Source organism: Lactuca sativa, chromosome 3, assembly GCF_002870075.4.
Source record: "Lactuca sativa cultivar Salinas chromosome 3, Lsat_Salinas_v11, whole genome shotgun sequence".
In the NCBI taxonomy this organism is placed as follows: domain Eukaryota; kingdom Viridiplantae; phylum Streptophyta; class Magnoliopsida; order Asterales; family Asteraceae; genus Lactuca; species Lactuca sativa.
Genome location: NC_056625.2, coordinates 265,017,152 through 265,033,255, shown reverse-complemented (window position 1 = coordinate 265,033,255; position 16,104 = coordinate 265,017,152). Strand labels below are relative to the sequence as shown.

At 36.5% G+C, this 16,104-nt stretch overlaps 1 protein-coding gene across 1 annotated transcript; it reads right to left on the bottom strand.

The window, feature by feature from the left end:
• Positions 1 to 1,690: 1,690 nt before the first annotated feature.
• Positions 1,691 to 2,406, bottom strand: LOC111919143 (uncharacterized protein At4g14450, chloroplastic). The gene has a single exon (XM_023914756.2). The coding sequence runs from the start codon at positions 2,249 to 2,251 to the stop codon at positions 1,916 to 1,918; it is 336 nt and encodes a 111-aa protein (XP_023770524.1). The 5' UTR covers positions 2,252 to 2,406; the 3' UTR covers positions 1,691 to 1,915.
• Between the last annotated feature and the right edge of the window lie 13,698 nt (positions 2,407 to 16,104).

The window sequence follows — 16,104 nt, the reverse complement described above, 5'->3', positions numbered from 1 at the left end:
TTCAATAATACAAAATTAGAAAATTTTAATCGAAGATTATAATAATATGTATAAAAGAGTTATTGAAAACCTTAGAATAACAAATACGTCTTTGTTCATGCAAGTTGAAGTATAACAATAAAAAACTTATTTATCCTGCTTTTGGTCCGTGCCACTAATTTTGTCATCATGCATTAAAACGGCTTTTATGGTTTTTTCTTGACAAACATAGGTCAACACATTAAAAAAATCGATATAAAGGGTATAATTTTGTTTTTGTAACTAAATGAATAAAACTAATATGCTTAAAGTAGATTAATTAATTTTTTTCATGACCTATCAATAAGAACACAGTAATAACAAATAATAAGAACGTAGTAAATGTAAGAGATTGAAGAAGAATAAGGAGAACAAAGTAAAGTAAGAGCTTGGAAAAAAGAATTTGAGAAGAAGACTGTTCAAGAAGAACACTATAAATCATATGACTTAATCCAAAATCGTAAGAATAACCACTTCACTGTAATCGTATATATAGGGTGTTTTTTAATAAGGAAATCATTATCTTCTAAAAATGTTGGGATCTTAAGATATCATCTTGGAGATTTTCGACTATTCATCTGGAAAAAAAAAGACATCAACTATATTAATTCAAAACTTCAAATTAATTGATTTTCTTATTTAATCAGTTTTAAATTTCAAACAATTATCTCAAATTTTCATTTTATGTGAGATATACTTGGAGATAAATTATGAATAATATTGACTTTAATTTTGACTATTAAATATTTTGTTGATTTAGTGGGATTAAATTAGATTTTATAGGTTAATAACTTAATTATTGATATGCTTGTTTAATGAGTTTTTTTTTAAAATAAATAATAAAATGTAAACGGGCTTGAATTTTGAAATCAAAAACTATAAATAAGGAAGTTAAATTTGAAACAATATTAATTTGAGAAACTGATATCATATATATAAATAAAATGATATGTTTCAATTGATAAAATAATTACTGAATTTAAAGATTTTATAATTATTATAATTTTATATTTAAATATAATTGTATTTGAATTTACTTGTGGAAGATGATATCAGCAATTTGATTTAAGGGTAGAAAACATATAATTAAAACACAATCAATGACTCTCATTGCTTGATAGCTTTATTGGTAAATTAAAGATGTTTTATTGGTGAATTAAAGGTTCTCTTTTAATAATTTTTATTTATTTTTATAAATAAAAAGATTTAAGTAAACATGTTAAAGTTAATAATTATTATGCAGTAATTAATCATTCGAAACTCGTCACTCGACCAATCACACATCGTTTTGTTAATTTTACAACATTGTGAACCATAAATGTCTCACCACCAAAAAAAAATATCACAAACATTGTAAGATAGTCATTTTTTTATCATAATAAAAAGACTAATTAAAGATTGTCGTTTCTTGATAAAAATCAATAAATATGGTTATTTTATTATAACATCCCGCACCTTACAATATTGTAGTGTGATTAAGCAATAAAAAATTTAGTTAAAAGTTAGGAACAACGTAAAGTTAGGCCACCCAAAACACCAATTACATTGCAAACAAGAGTATCTAACCAATTAATTTAATGAAAAGCTTGTTTGTTTAACTTAAATAATTAGTCATGTACTAATTACAACAATTAACAAATGTTCTTCCACTATTCATAGTAGTCAACACGGATTCAAGAATCAAGACCCATTGTTTATTCATACACAGTTGAGATCCATTGCCTTCAGATCAGAAGTAATCCAAAACAAACGAGTAAAAAAAAACAGAAAAGAATCGAATCATTCACCAACAGATCTAAAAACGATCAGTTCTACGAAACTACGAATCAAAAATACATGTTATAATGATATGATACCTTTTAAATCTCTGTATCAATCACGAATCATCAACTGATAATCAACTCCTATCAACAATACCAGTACAAATCGACTGGAGTAACGGCGGAGCTGACTCGTAGTAAAACGGAGCAGCCGGATGTTGCCATTTCTTATACACAATCGGCGTCTTCTCCGCCTCCGATGCGATCTTATTATTATCACTATTCACAACTCTTCGACACTCCTCTTTCATATTTTCAACACAATTAGTCTTCACTTCCGGCGACAAAACCAGCGGAGATAAAAGAGGGATCGCTACATTCCAGTGACCGATCGGAGTTACCTGTATCGACGCCGGCGCTCTCCGCTGTAACCTGCTAGGTTGTCTCTTCGCTTTAACAGATTCATCCGCCATTAACACTTTAACTATTCAATCAAAGAACAGAGATTATTGAACCAAGAACCAAGAACAGAAATGAATGAGATTCGATTTGAGATTTGGGGATTAGGTTTTGGATTGAAATTAATGGTGGGAGATCTGTGGGCGATGGGAATATATAGGGAGAGGCGTGTGGTGAACATGAGCCGATGTGAAGCTGTCAAAGCATTAAAGAAGAAAGTTTTTATGTGGCTAGGGTCGGGTCAACTCGATTCGGGTCGGGTTGATGGGAAATGGTCAGTTAATAAAATAAAATAAAATTTGGGTTACAGGTGAAAAGGAGTCGTGGTTTGACTGCCAGCTGTCTCTGGATACAGCTAGAAGCTATGTTTAGGCTGTAAACAGCTCAACGAAATCCGTACGGCTCTGTTGCAAATAATGACCCATAGAGAGTTCCTATGACCTATATTGATTCATATTATGTCAAAGTATATTTGTTAATAAAGATTTTGTCTACTACATGAAATATAGTAAAAATTTTTAGTAATATTTTTGCTACTTTTTACAAAAATGACTAAATATTATTGGAATATAGAAAATGATATAAGTTTCGGGCTTGTCGGAATAACGTGTTTCGGACTATGGAAAATGTGTATCAAAGTGTCGGGTGCGGATAAAATGAGACGTAAAGCGTTTCAAACTATTTTTAAGAGAGTATATTACATGTGTATGTTATCTGGCATGGTTCATTAACGAACTAGTTTGAACTGGTTTTAAATTGTTGAATTAGACCGAATCGGTCTAGGACCGAGTGATCTAGATCTAACAAGTCTGGCAGTTCGGTTTCGATACTCTATTTCAAAGTTCAAGCACTCTTACCCTAGTCTCAGGCCGATTTGTGGGTCGGTCTTGAAATGGTCTTTGCTTCAATTGATATAATTCGAATGTAATGGTAACTTAACGATCACTTTTAATTCTATACCGGTCTAGATTGATCTTAGACCGATCAAATGGCTAGAAGAACAATCTAAATTTATATTTACAAAAACCTCATTCTCACTGACCATTATTTTCACCCATCATATCTTTCTCCCCTATATTTTCATTCTAAGATTAATATTGGATTTAAACTTTCAATATTTGTAGTTAAAGATAGTGGTACCTTTCTGGTCAATCTTGAGTAAGCAGCAAATAATTGTATCACATCGATTTGTAGTCATTTCACACGAATCAAGCAAAACAATAAATACTTTTCTAGATCTAATTATGCGATAGATATGGAAATATTATAACCAGTTCCAATAACACGCTAAATCACCATTGTAACGTAAGCTTAATGTTCTATGATAACATGTTTAATACATGAAGAGTTGTTAACTATTCTAAATCTCCATTGTTGATTATATTAAAAGAGTATTTATGAACTAAAACTAACATGAAAGATTGATCATATTTATCGAGATGAATATATCTGGGATAAAAATAAATAAAATACACATGTATTTATTGTATGTGATTATTATAATAATCCACCTTAATGTCACTTCACATGCAATCATTGTTTGTGAATATTGTAATGACTCACCTCAACATCTCCTTCATAAATCAATGTCATTAAGTGAATCTTGAAAATAAGTGAAGTTTTTATACTTCGACCTGAGATGTATATTGGTTTCTTAGTAAGCATAACATTATGCCTTGATATAGAAATTCCATTTTCAACAAGACATTTATAAATAATATTAGATGTAGTATAAAACCCGATAATGTACACATATTATTGGAGTGTGATATTAGGCGGACCCTTTATGTATGGGTGAGCAAAAACTGCACCGCAACTAAATTAACCGCATAAATCGTAACCAATAACCCACAACCGCAATAAAAATCAATGGTGAGGTTTTATGTTTTTTAAAAACCGCAAATTTGCAGTGCGGTGCGGTTATTAGTTTTCAAAAACCGCAAAAAAATCGCACCGCACCGTATATATTATATAGAACTTTTTTTATTAATTATTAATATATTAAATATTTAAAATAAGACAAGTTTCATAAATGAAAAATGAATAAAATACTAGAAGACAAAAATATGGTTTTGTTATGTTAAACTTTGAAAAATGGTGAAATTAGAGAAATTTAAGAACGTTATTGTTAATTACTATTGATTTGACGTTTTTAAGATATTAATTGTTTGTGATTTAAGTTAATTGTCTTATACATTATGGTTTTTTTTTATTATTACAACTAATATGTTTGAACTCTTAAAACCATTTGAGCCTAAACTGTGGTTAAATACCGCACAAAATAACCGTACTAAATCCATGCGGTTAATAACCGCAACAAAGAAAAAACAAAACCGCACCAAGCGGTTTTGAAAATGGATTAACTGCATTTGCGATTAGTGGTGAGGTTTTGGCTAATAACCGCACCACGCTCACCTTATGTATTGAATAGATTTAAGTGTATGACCACAACGAGAAGTGATTATGTGATTCATATTCGCATATCAATCAATCGATAATGAACTTGTATGAGAATGATTTTGTGTATGTCTCATGTCCAATGATTTCAAGACGTAGGGATATGTAAACGGCAAGTCTTAGTGCCGTGTTGTTATATGCTTAGCCCTATCTCTACACTTAACCCTTTTTATCTCTTGTACAAGTGGAAGTCGGTTGGAAATAATATGCAACGAACAATGAATATGAGGTACTGCTAATTATACGTAGACTTATGGGGTCGCATACTAAAAGAGAATTACAACTGAATAAATAAATATTATATATAATGTATAAATTTATTATTTACCAACTACAATAAATAAGTAAATAGTAGTTGTGTATTATATATTGTCCAAAACCGGAAGAAAGAAAGAAATAAGTTTATTTATTATAACTAAATTAAAAGTTTTATTTAATTAAAATCCATTTAACTATTAAGAAATTAATTAATGGGTTATTTTGCATAATGATACGAAATGGTAACTCAGGTTGTGTAACGCCCGCAGATTCGGGCCAATCAATTTAGAGACAATAAGCGTTAAAAATGACTTTTTGATAGAATATTATTTAGAGTAAATAATCTTAACCAAAGTTATATTATATGTCACAAGGATTTGTTACATATAAAGAACGTTGAAATCCGACTTATAGCGAAAAAGTTATGATCCGTCGAAGTTTTGCGACAAAACCGGCACAGCGTCGTGTATCGTAAAAAGTGATTTTTTGTTAAACTACTTTTTAACCTTAGCGATCTAAACGAAAGTCGTAGTATACATTAAACCAAGAACGTACATAAAATTAACGTCAAAATCTGACTTCGTTTGAGGAAGTTATGATTTTTCTAAGATTTTGCATAGCAGTATACAACCCGGAAATCGAATTTTAGATAGATCGATTTTTAAATGACACAAACTAAACAAGAATCCAATATATTATTAATAGGAGTTCAACGAAATAAAGATAGTAAAAAACGGACGTCCGGTGACAAAGTTATGAATTTTTAACGGACTTTAAATGTCTAAGTCTGTTAAAATATAACTTTAAAAATAAAGTCAACATTAGCCGACTGAATCTAAACGAAAGTTTAGATCACGTCGCTACCAACGCGTAGATATAAAGAACATCAAAACAGAACTCGTATGCGAAAGTTAAAGAATTTAGAAGATAATTAGTTTTGGCTTGGTTGATGGATTTCAAAAAAGATATATACCGAAATGGTCCTGCATCCCAACTGTCATGTCTGGCTGATCCTTACTTGATAGATCAAGAAAGTAGACCTTAAGTTAATGATAAATATATACTAATAATTAGTCGCAATAAATATTAGACTAAAATCTAGTAATGATAATATTAGGTTTCGTCGAAGGAAAAGAAAATTGTTAGAAGCGAAACGCTGCCCGAATTTCAAGTTGTCACTTTAACATGTGAGTTCATAGTTACTTTCATTTTACACAAAGATATAAAAAATTTAATATAAATTACGTGTTATGTGTGCATATTATCTGTTTTCTTGATATCTATCTTGGATGAACAAAATATACATGTTTTATTTTATTTAAATTGTGTATGTATTATACCTATAAAAATATTGGGTAAAGATGGGTAGATAAATGATGAGAGATGAAAGATGATACATATGAACATTGGCAGCTATGGACTTAGTGCCCTACATATGAACATTGGCAGCTGCGACACAACCTGTAGGTGTTTTTGAACTACGTGTTCACCAGATGTACTCTAAAAATCCTGGGAGTTGCGCCTAAAGGATAATATTGGCAGTTGTGCCTAATAGAGAACATCATAATCCTGGCAGTTGCGCCTAAAGGAAAATATTGGCAGACGTGCCTAATAGATAACATCGGCAGATATGGACTTAGTGACTAATAGATAAACCCTGGCAGCGATGGATTTCGTGCCTATTCCTTAGGACGATCCTTAAGAATGAAATAATGAAGAATAGATGATTCTTGGGGTACTCCTTAAGAATAAAGAATATAAAGGGAATGGGAAGTTAGGTTCATTGTTTGATGATTAAACATAATAACTATATTATTGTGGGTTGAAAACCCTATGTACTCACCAGGTTTCTCAACCTGACCCACTCAGTTTATTTGTATCACAGGTGTCGATACGAAGATACATTACACTGAGATATTAAAGGAGATGTAAATCATTAGTGTAAACGAATGTAAGGTCTGTTTATGCTTATGTTTCTGAATTGACGATGACACCCCAATATTTTAATATAAATATAAAATGGTTTATAATATCTTTATCATATTTTCTGGGAACATATTCCGCAATATTATTCTTTAAAATAACTACTCTGATTTTTAAATAAGCATAAATAAAAAAATTTAAAATGACTGTGAATTTGGGGGTGTCATAGGTTGCTCTAGTGGTATTACCGGTTGCTATCTGGACCTGGAACACAAGTAACAAACTGGCCAACCGATCTCCAAGAGGAGGTTCCGAAGATCAAGTCAATATTTTTCGAGAGGGGTGTAGTGAGAGTATCTGCCTTAGGGAACTTACCGCTTGAGTGTGTGGATGTTGGTCTTATATAGTAAGGAATGAGTGATTTCCTCTCTTGGAGATAAGGGTGTCAGTCCTAATCCAGGACAGCAATGCCCATTGGTGGAAATATCATCTTCTCCCTGCTTTAGAACGTGATTGGTTCAGGGAGGATGTTGTTAATGGTATGTGCGCCACTAAGGCAGCTATGGACTTAGTGTCATATGGATAAACTGAAAAGACCTGAGATCAATTAAGTTATCAAACAATGACAGTAAATAAGAACAATAAGGATTCACAAAGAAAAACTTTCACTAAGAAAGATAATCTCACAAAGAGATTATCGTATGCACAAAGCGGCTATTAGGGTTTGTGAAAGGCGTGGTTTATTACAAACTGATACAAAAGATTATATACTACTATTCTAGACAATCCCTATAAATCAGGGATATGCCAGCTAACTAATTTACGCTAACTATGGAAACAAGATAAATACAAAATCTGTTACAATGCACTGAATAAATCTATATACACGGAGCTATTGAAATGCTGATGCTGATGCTGAGATATGCGCTGATGCTGAAAGATTTATTTCAAACATCATCATATTTCAAGGTTTGACCTTACAATCTCTCCCAATATGATGATGTTCAAAACCAACTAAATTAGAACACCTCTGGACAAGAATTCCTCATACTCAGCTTCAGCTTCTATTTTTACTGGCCAGTAAGGACTATCCAGCAACTCCTGTCTTCTATTCAGCAGCTCCATAGCAATAAGGATGTGAAACTCTCCGGAGAGATCTTGATGACTCATGCACATTTGCCTTAAGCCAACGAGATGAGTGGTTGGAGCCCTTGGAATCTCAGCAGTTCGCTGAAAACACATTTTTCTGTTTTTGTCGAGATAGAACATCCCGTGTTCAGGAACTGAGATAAATTTATGTTGAACCGGGTCAACACCGATAGGAAGAGAGTTGTTTATTCCACTAGCACCAAAGTTCAGAACCAACACATCTTCACTATCAACTTGAAATTTAGTTCTTCGGATTCTAGGAACAGATGAACTTTGGCCTTGATGTTGTGGTCGTTCTTTAGGAACAAGGTCCAAACGCTGAACTTTCTTAATCAGCAGATGAAGAGCACATGTCAGTTTAGAGGAGAGAGCTGAGGTTTGCTTGGATGCTAATTCGAGCAATTCCATCCATTCAGAATATCCATATTTGATCAGCTCATCCCTCTTGACAACTTCAGTGTATGGATGTTGTGGACCTTGACAAGTGATCAGCAACGTAAGAATTTTCTCATTGCGTGGTTTGGAAGCTTTAACTTTGATGATTTTATCACTACACACTCGTCGTCTAAGAACATCTTCAAACCTCTTTCGATCAATCCTTTCTAGAACACTATCAGTCTTAGGCTTACTGCTGCTAGGAGGAGGCTGAGAAGATTGAGATTTGGATTGAAATTCTAAGAATTTCTGCATCTGAGCTTCAAAAGATCCTTTGGGCTGAAGTTTCTGCTGAATGAGAGATTCATCAGCTTGAGCAATATTCTTTAGAAGCTGAGCCTGATTGGCTTCATCAAGAATTTGTTTAACTTGATCAGGTGACATGTTCCATTCAGCTGCCAAATTTGATATACTGACTATGGACTTGGGTTTCTTGCAGGACAGAGAAGTATCAGTGTGTGAAGGAGCCAAGTCAGTATTTGCTGCCTTGCGCTTGCGAGATAGCGGGTGAGAATCTTCACCAGCAACGTCTAAATCTTCTCCTTAGACCGGAATAATGGGATCAATGAATTTCATGTCTAGCCTTTGAGATTCATTATCAAGATCATCTGAATCTTCTTCTTGGACTGGAATAAAGGGATCAATGAAGTTCATATCTAGAATTTGACATTCATCATCTTGTTCATCATCATGCTCACTATCTTCAACAAGCTTTTCAGTATCTGCTGGACTATTAGACTCGTGCATCGGCTTTGGTGACTCAGTCTGAACTAAAGTGTTGTCAATATATTCAGTGTCTCTCTCTTTTGGATCATCATCAGTATTATCATCAGTATCAGTATCTCCCCCTTTTTTAGCATCATCAGTTTGGGGGCTAGAGGAAGGAGTATGTAAGAGAACTTCCTTTAGCTGATGAACATCAGCCTCAATGCGTAGAAGACATTGACTCATGTCCCGAGTTAGTGTTAGAAGTTCATTAAATGTTGAGGCCGTAATTTGAAGGAATGAAGTACCTGGAGCTGCTTGTGAGTGTGGTTGCATCCCCTGAGAAGGTTGGTCCCCCTGGGGTAGATTCTCCCCCTGGGAGGGATGCTCCCCCTGAGATGAGTGCTCCCCCTGAAATGGTTGCTCCCCCTGAATCAGTGGTTCCTCTTGAGCTGAGTGAACTTTCTCAGTGACAGAGACCGTATGATGAGAAAGTTGAGGGGAGAAATGACCACCATCATGTGGTTTAGCCTCTTGACCGGCATGATCTGCATGGTTACCATCAGCTCCTTCATCAGTATCAGCGGTGAGTGAAGGAACAGTGTATGGATTTGCAATCCATTCTCTCATCCTATCAGAGATGCCGATGTCAGTTTCCGACGGATCATCTAGATACATTCGAATTGACATGCGAGGGCATTGGATGGGATTTCCAGGGTGTGAGAAGTAATCTGCAGCAAAAAGTTTATCGAGCACAAGAGAAATCCAGCGTGGGAAGGGAACGTGATCAGCGCGTACATTCGCACGAAGAAGTTGAACAAGTTGATCAAAGAATAAAGCCCCATAATCAAGTCTTTTATTGAGAAGAAGTGAGCAGACGACTTGTTGCTCATAAGTGCTCAGTTGATCACCACTTCGAGACTTATGACCCACACATTTGCACAGAGCACCGGTGAAGAATTTCCATCCTGGGGTCATACATTGACACAGAATAAGAGCTGATCGAGCACCAGCCTTTGAGTGATCATATCCCAGTTGATCGAATAGACGTCGACAACGTTCAATAGGAGGAAGTTCAGAGAAGGGTTCAAAGATTGGTAACCTGAGTGCAACACTGAGGGAAAGTCCCAAGATGGTTCCTCTTCTAGTGGGACCAAGGTTGATCTTGCTAGGCCCAACCCAAACCCAAAGGAGGCAGAGTGCCATCACTGCCACAAAATAGGGCATTGGAAGAGAAGCTGCCCGGAATATCTGCAAGCCATCAAGGATGGGAAGATCAAGCCATCTTTCGCAGGTATTTACACAATTAAATCTAATTATTCATCTCATGCTATTTCTTGGGTTCTTGATACAGGATGTGGTTATCACATTTGTTCTGATTTGCAGGGACTAGGAAGAAATAGGGATGTGGAGCGTGGAAGAATAAATCTAATCATGGGGAACAGAAGATCGTCGCCTGTTACCAAGATTGTAGTGTATTCTTTAGTGCTTAGTAATGGATTGAATTTAGATTTAAATAATTGTTGCTACTCACCAGATATGGCAAGAAACATCATTTCATTTCATGGTTTATTTATACAAGGATTTAGATATTCGTTTAATAATGAGAATGGCTCGATTTATGCTTATCTAAATGGTGTTTTATATTTTGAAGCAATGCCTTGTAATGGAATTTATGAAACTGTTATGGTTGTAGATAACCCTAGAAATGATGTGTTGTGTATGGATTCTTCCAATAGTATGGATAAAGCATCTTTGTGGCATTGTCGTCTTGGACATGTCAACAAGAAGCGCATAGCCCAACTCCAAAAGGATGGAGTGTTGGAGTCATTCGACCTTAAGGAAGATGACACGTGCGAATCTTGTTTACTTCGAAAGATGACCAAGTCACCCTTCACTGGCACTTGTGAGAGGGGTGAGGGTTTATTGGATCTCATACACACCGACGTGTGTGGTCCCTTTAAATCCACCACAAAGGATGGGAACCGCTTCTACGTGACTTTCACCGATAATTATAGTAGATATGGGTACATTTACTTAATCAAGCACAAGTCAGAAACGTTTGAAAAGTTCAAAGAGTTCAAACATGAAATGGAGAATCAATTGGTCAGGAAAATCAAGATGCTTCGATCCGATCGAGGAGCAGAGTACCTAAGTCTTGAATTCCACGACTATCTCAATGAATGCGGAATAGTTTCGCAATTGACACCACCTAGGACACCGCAGTTGAATGGTGTGGCAGAAAGGTGTAATCAAACCCTGTTAGACATGTTCATTCTATGATGAGTCGTGCTTCACTACCTATCTCATTCTGGGGGTATGCCTTAGAGACTGCCGCCCACATCCTTAACCGAGTCCCTACAAAGAAGGTTGCCAAAACACCTCACGAGATGTGGACAGGGAAATCTCCCTCATTGGCACATATCAAGGTTTGGGGCTGTGAAGTTTTCGTAAGATGAGAAACTCACGACAAGCTCAAACCTCGTAGTGAGCGGTGTATTTTCATCGGCTACCTGCGGACATCCTTTGGATATCTCTTCTATAGACCGAGTGACAATGTTGTCTTCGTTGCGAGGAGAGGGGTTTTCCGAGAGCGAGAACTCATAAGCCAAGGGGACAGTGGGAAGCAAATCGATCTTGAAGAGATTCAAGAGTCGAGTGATGAAGGAACCTTTAACGTTGGTGTTCAACCCGAGGAGGAAACTCCGGTTGAACCAATTGACGAGTCCTTACCTCTTAGACGTTCCGAAAGAGTTAGAGTTAAACCCAAGCTTTATGGCTTTCATATTACTACCGAAGGGGACACGTATATTGTGATGGTACACTAATAAATCTGGATGAACCTAATAGCTATAAGGAAGCCATGGCAGGCCCAAAGTCTGCAAAATGGAGAGAGGCAATGGACAGCGAGATTCAGTCTATGTATGACAACCAAGTTTGGAATTTGGTTGACAATGTGCCCGGATGTAAGTCGGTTGGGTGAAAATGGATCTTCAAGAAGAAGACCAACGTGGATGGGAATGTACACACATATAAGGCACGACTGGTTGCGAAGGGATTTACTCAAACTCCCGGAGTTGACTATGATGAGACCTTCTCGCCAGTTCCTAAGATAAAGTCTATTAGGGTGATGCTAGCCATTGCTGCATTTCATGATTATGAGATATGGCAGATGGATGTCAAGACCACTTTCCTTAATGGGAAGTTGGCTGAGGATGTTTACATGGCTCAGCCAGAGGGTTTTGTCGATCCAAAGCATCCCAATAGAGTGTGCAAGCTTGAGAAGTCCATTTATGGACTTAAGCAAGCATCTCGCAAATGGAATCTTTGCTTCGATGAGAAAGTCAAAGATTTTGGATTTGTATGAAGTGAAGATGAATCATGTGTATATGTCAAGGCCAGTGGGAGTATAGTTAGCTTCCTCGTTTTGTATGTCGATGACATACTGCTCATTGGAAACGACATCCTGACTTTGCAGGAGGTTAAGTCCTGGCTCGGGAAGTGCTTCGCTATGAAGGACCTCGGAGAGGCTTCCTATATTTTGGGAATAAGGATAGTGAAAGAACGAAGTAAGAGACTAATAGGACTTAGTCAGAATACTTACTTGGATAAGGTACTAAAACGTTTTAGTATGGAAAACTCGAAGAAGGGAGAACTACTAATACAGAGTAATGCCAAATTGAGTAAGACTCAAACTCCGAGTACAGAATCCGAGATAGCTGAGATGAGTCGAGTACCTTACGCTTCCGCAGTTGGCTCAATCATGTATGCTATGACTTGTACTCTCCCTGATGTAGCCTTTGCTTTGAGCATGGTCAGTAGATATCAAGGGAACCCTGGCAGAGCTCATTGGATTGCGGTCAAGAATATACTTAAGTACGTTTGGAGGACCAAGGAATGGTTTTTAGTCTTCGGAGGGAGTGATGACTTAAAGGTGCGAGGGTATAGTGACGCCAGCTTTCAGACCGACAGGGACAACTACCGTTCGCAGTCGGGCTGGGTCTTTACCCTTAATGGAGGAGCAGTGACTTGGAAAAGTTCCAAACAAGAGACCGTAGCTGATTCAACGTGCAAATCATAGTACATTGCAGTGAGCGAAGCGTCAAAGGAGGCGATGTGGTTGAAGAACTTCATTGGTGACCTTGGAGTTGTGCCTGCCATAAAGGAGCCTATGGAAATTTTCTGTGATAATGAAGGAGCGGTTGCCTTGACCAAGGAACCGAGGGATCATGGTAGATCTCGGCATATCGATAGAAAATATCAATTTATTAGACATCAAGTAGAAGAAGGACACCTCGTATAAAGAGGGTATCATCAGAAGATAACCCATCAGATCCGCTTACGAAGGGACTGAGTAGGGTTAAGCATGTGCTGCACGCTAGGAGCATTGGGCTGAAAGACAATATTAGTTTAGATTAGATAGTTTGGAAACATGTAATAGATAAATGTAATTGACATTTGATGATTAAATAAAGGAGTATTATTTATAAGTAAAGCTATTGTCTTATGTTAATTATTTAACTATTGTTTCACTTGGCATGTTTTGACTTCCTGAATAATTGAGTTATTAAGAATAATCGAATTATTCGAATGGTCCACAACCGTTCATAGCAGTGCAACAGCTGCAGTGACCACCACCTAAAACATGGCAATGTCAAATTGAGGAGTGGTGGCGGAGGTGGTGTTGGCGCATCATTAACGTGGCACGCCTTGGGTTTCTCCGTGGAGGTATCTTTTAGTTTAATAATTAAAAAATGAAAGACAGTCAGATATCAAAAATGAACATGAATATGATATCTTCGAACTAAAACACTTAGTTCAATATAAATCTTGTAAGGAATTGAAAATAGAAGTCTACTACAAGTACAACTTGCAACAGGATAATATGAATTTGAGTGGTTATTTTTCAATGCATATGAAAATGCATGTCGATTGTATTGGTATATTAAGTACATAAAGTTTGGAAAACTTTACCTTAAACAGGTCTACAATACACCACGATACTAGGAAATCATCGACATTAAACCGACCTACCGAAAATGAAATTTCCACGGTCGTACTGAAAATCATGAGAAATAATGCTAAGACATATCCAAAGACTTAGGCTATAACCACAAGAGTAAGTTGTGAACGAGTAGAGTATTATCTAGTTCCTACTAGATACGGCCCTATATTTGGCTAACTGACGTTCTATTTCGCACATACGCCTTTCTTGTGTTATTTGTCGTTCTCCCAGTTCTCTAATTTCAGATTGGGATGCCACCAGTTCTCTTAGTAAGAAATTAGTACGATCCCTTTTCGTATAATGACTATCTTCTAGGTTGCGAATGTGAAAGGTGTTGACTCCAGTAGCAGCATCAACCTGCATGACTCGGTCGATAGCAACTCTTCCTTGTTCGTCGTTACGCGCCACACAACGAACTAACACTAGGAGGGCTCTGTTTGTTGAGCCTCCTGTGTCTAGATTGTAGAAGCTTCGGTCTCCTTGGTAAGGATGGTTCTGACCTTGTTCGTTACTCCACTTGTCAAAGTTTACCGCCCACAGAGGCATCAGGCCTTGGAAGTTTTGTCGTGGATTGGGATTCTGGGCAACCGGTGGGGGATTGTAGGCTTCTGATCCTGAATCAGCATCTTCAGGAAAATCTTCTTCAAAATCCTCATCTAACGGAATTGCAGGATTCTCTTTTGGCTCTGCATCGATCCATCCTCCATTTCCTTGATTGGGAAAGTACGGGTCTCCAGGTAGATGGAATCCAGCCATTGTTATCTAAGCGAGAATAAGGATATAAGAAATATCGAATATAATTAGTAAAGATAGATTTCAAATACAAGTTTCTATGAGAGAAACTTACAATTAACAGATAATGAATTATGTTTGGGATAACTCCTACTGAGTCCTTCTATAAGTACATAATGTATACTAATTATAGATAACTTGGGTCGAATAGTCCTTCAAATAAATGATCCTACTCTAAATCCACATCCAAACAAGGAAAAGTAAATAAAGCTTAGACCACTCATTCTGAGTCTATACAACCTTCATCATATATAACTGTGATACATGCACTTAGTACTTACAAAACTATCAACAAGAGTCCTTTGCTTTCATATAGTTTGTTCTTAGTATATAGTGCCTAAAATACTCCTATAGTATTTTAACTTTATGTTAAGTTCTAGAGTTCTTCTATATATGTATAGTTGGTAAGTTTTAGACTTGTTGCAGCACTACCTTCACTCCCAAACACATGTTGGTTTTATCTCAAACTAATACACCTTCACACCCTCTTCCGAGCATTTGCCTGAAGCTCAGCAAATGTCCGGTATGATGAGTTCGCCGCAAACTCACGAATGTCTCTCCTCAGAATGCTCAGATATCGGCTCATATATGCATGCTCGGTCAACACGTGCTCAGGGCAGAACATCGCCCTCTCGTGAAACATCCGGGTAATTGCAGTAACTGACTCAGTACCCTGCTTCAGGGTCAAGAACTCCTAAGCCAAACGCTCCCGTTCCACCGGGGGAACGTACTCATCATGAAACTGATGGGTTTTAGCCATAAGAACATCCTATGTGCTCATACAAACCCTAATGCTTGGATCTAGGTTTCTCTATTGTACATGCAATTTATCCAAGACTATAAACCCTAGATCTAGCATATGATAATCAATATAACATATAATTAGGGTTTAGATCATACCTTGATTGTTATGTAGCAATAACAATCTCAAATCCTCCTTGTAATGACTTTAGAAAGCTTAGAGTCACAAAGGTCACTCCTCTAATGGATCACAAACACCAAGAGCAAGAGGATGAAGAAGAGAAGAGAAGGAGGCTGCCAAAAACGTGTGGAAACCCTAGAAGGAAGCTTGTCCACGTTTTTGGATCATAAGGACTCTATATATAGTGAGGCTATTAGGGTTATCTAACAAGGAAACCCTAA

Bases quoted from the DNA above. Each gene is read 5' to 3' on its own strand.
- LOC111919143 (XM_023914756.2), bottom strand. From the start codon at position 2,251: ATGGCGGATGAATCTGTTAAAGCGAAGAGACAACCTAGCAGGTTACAG.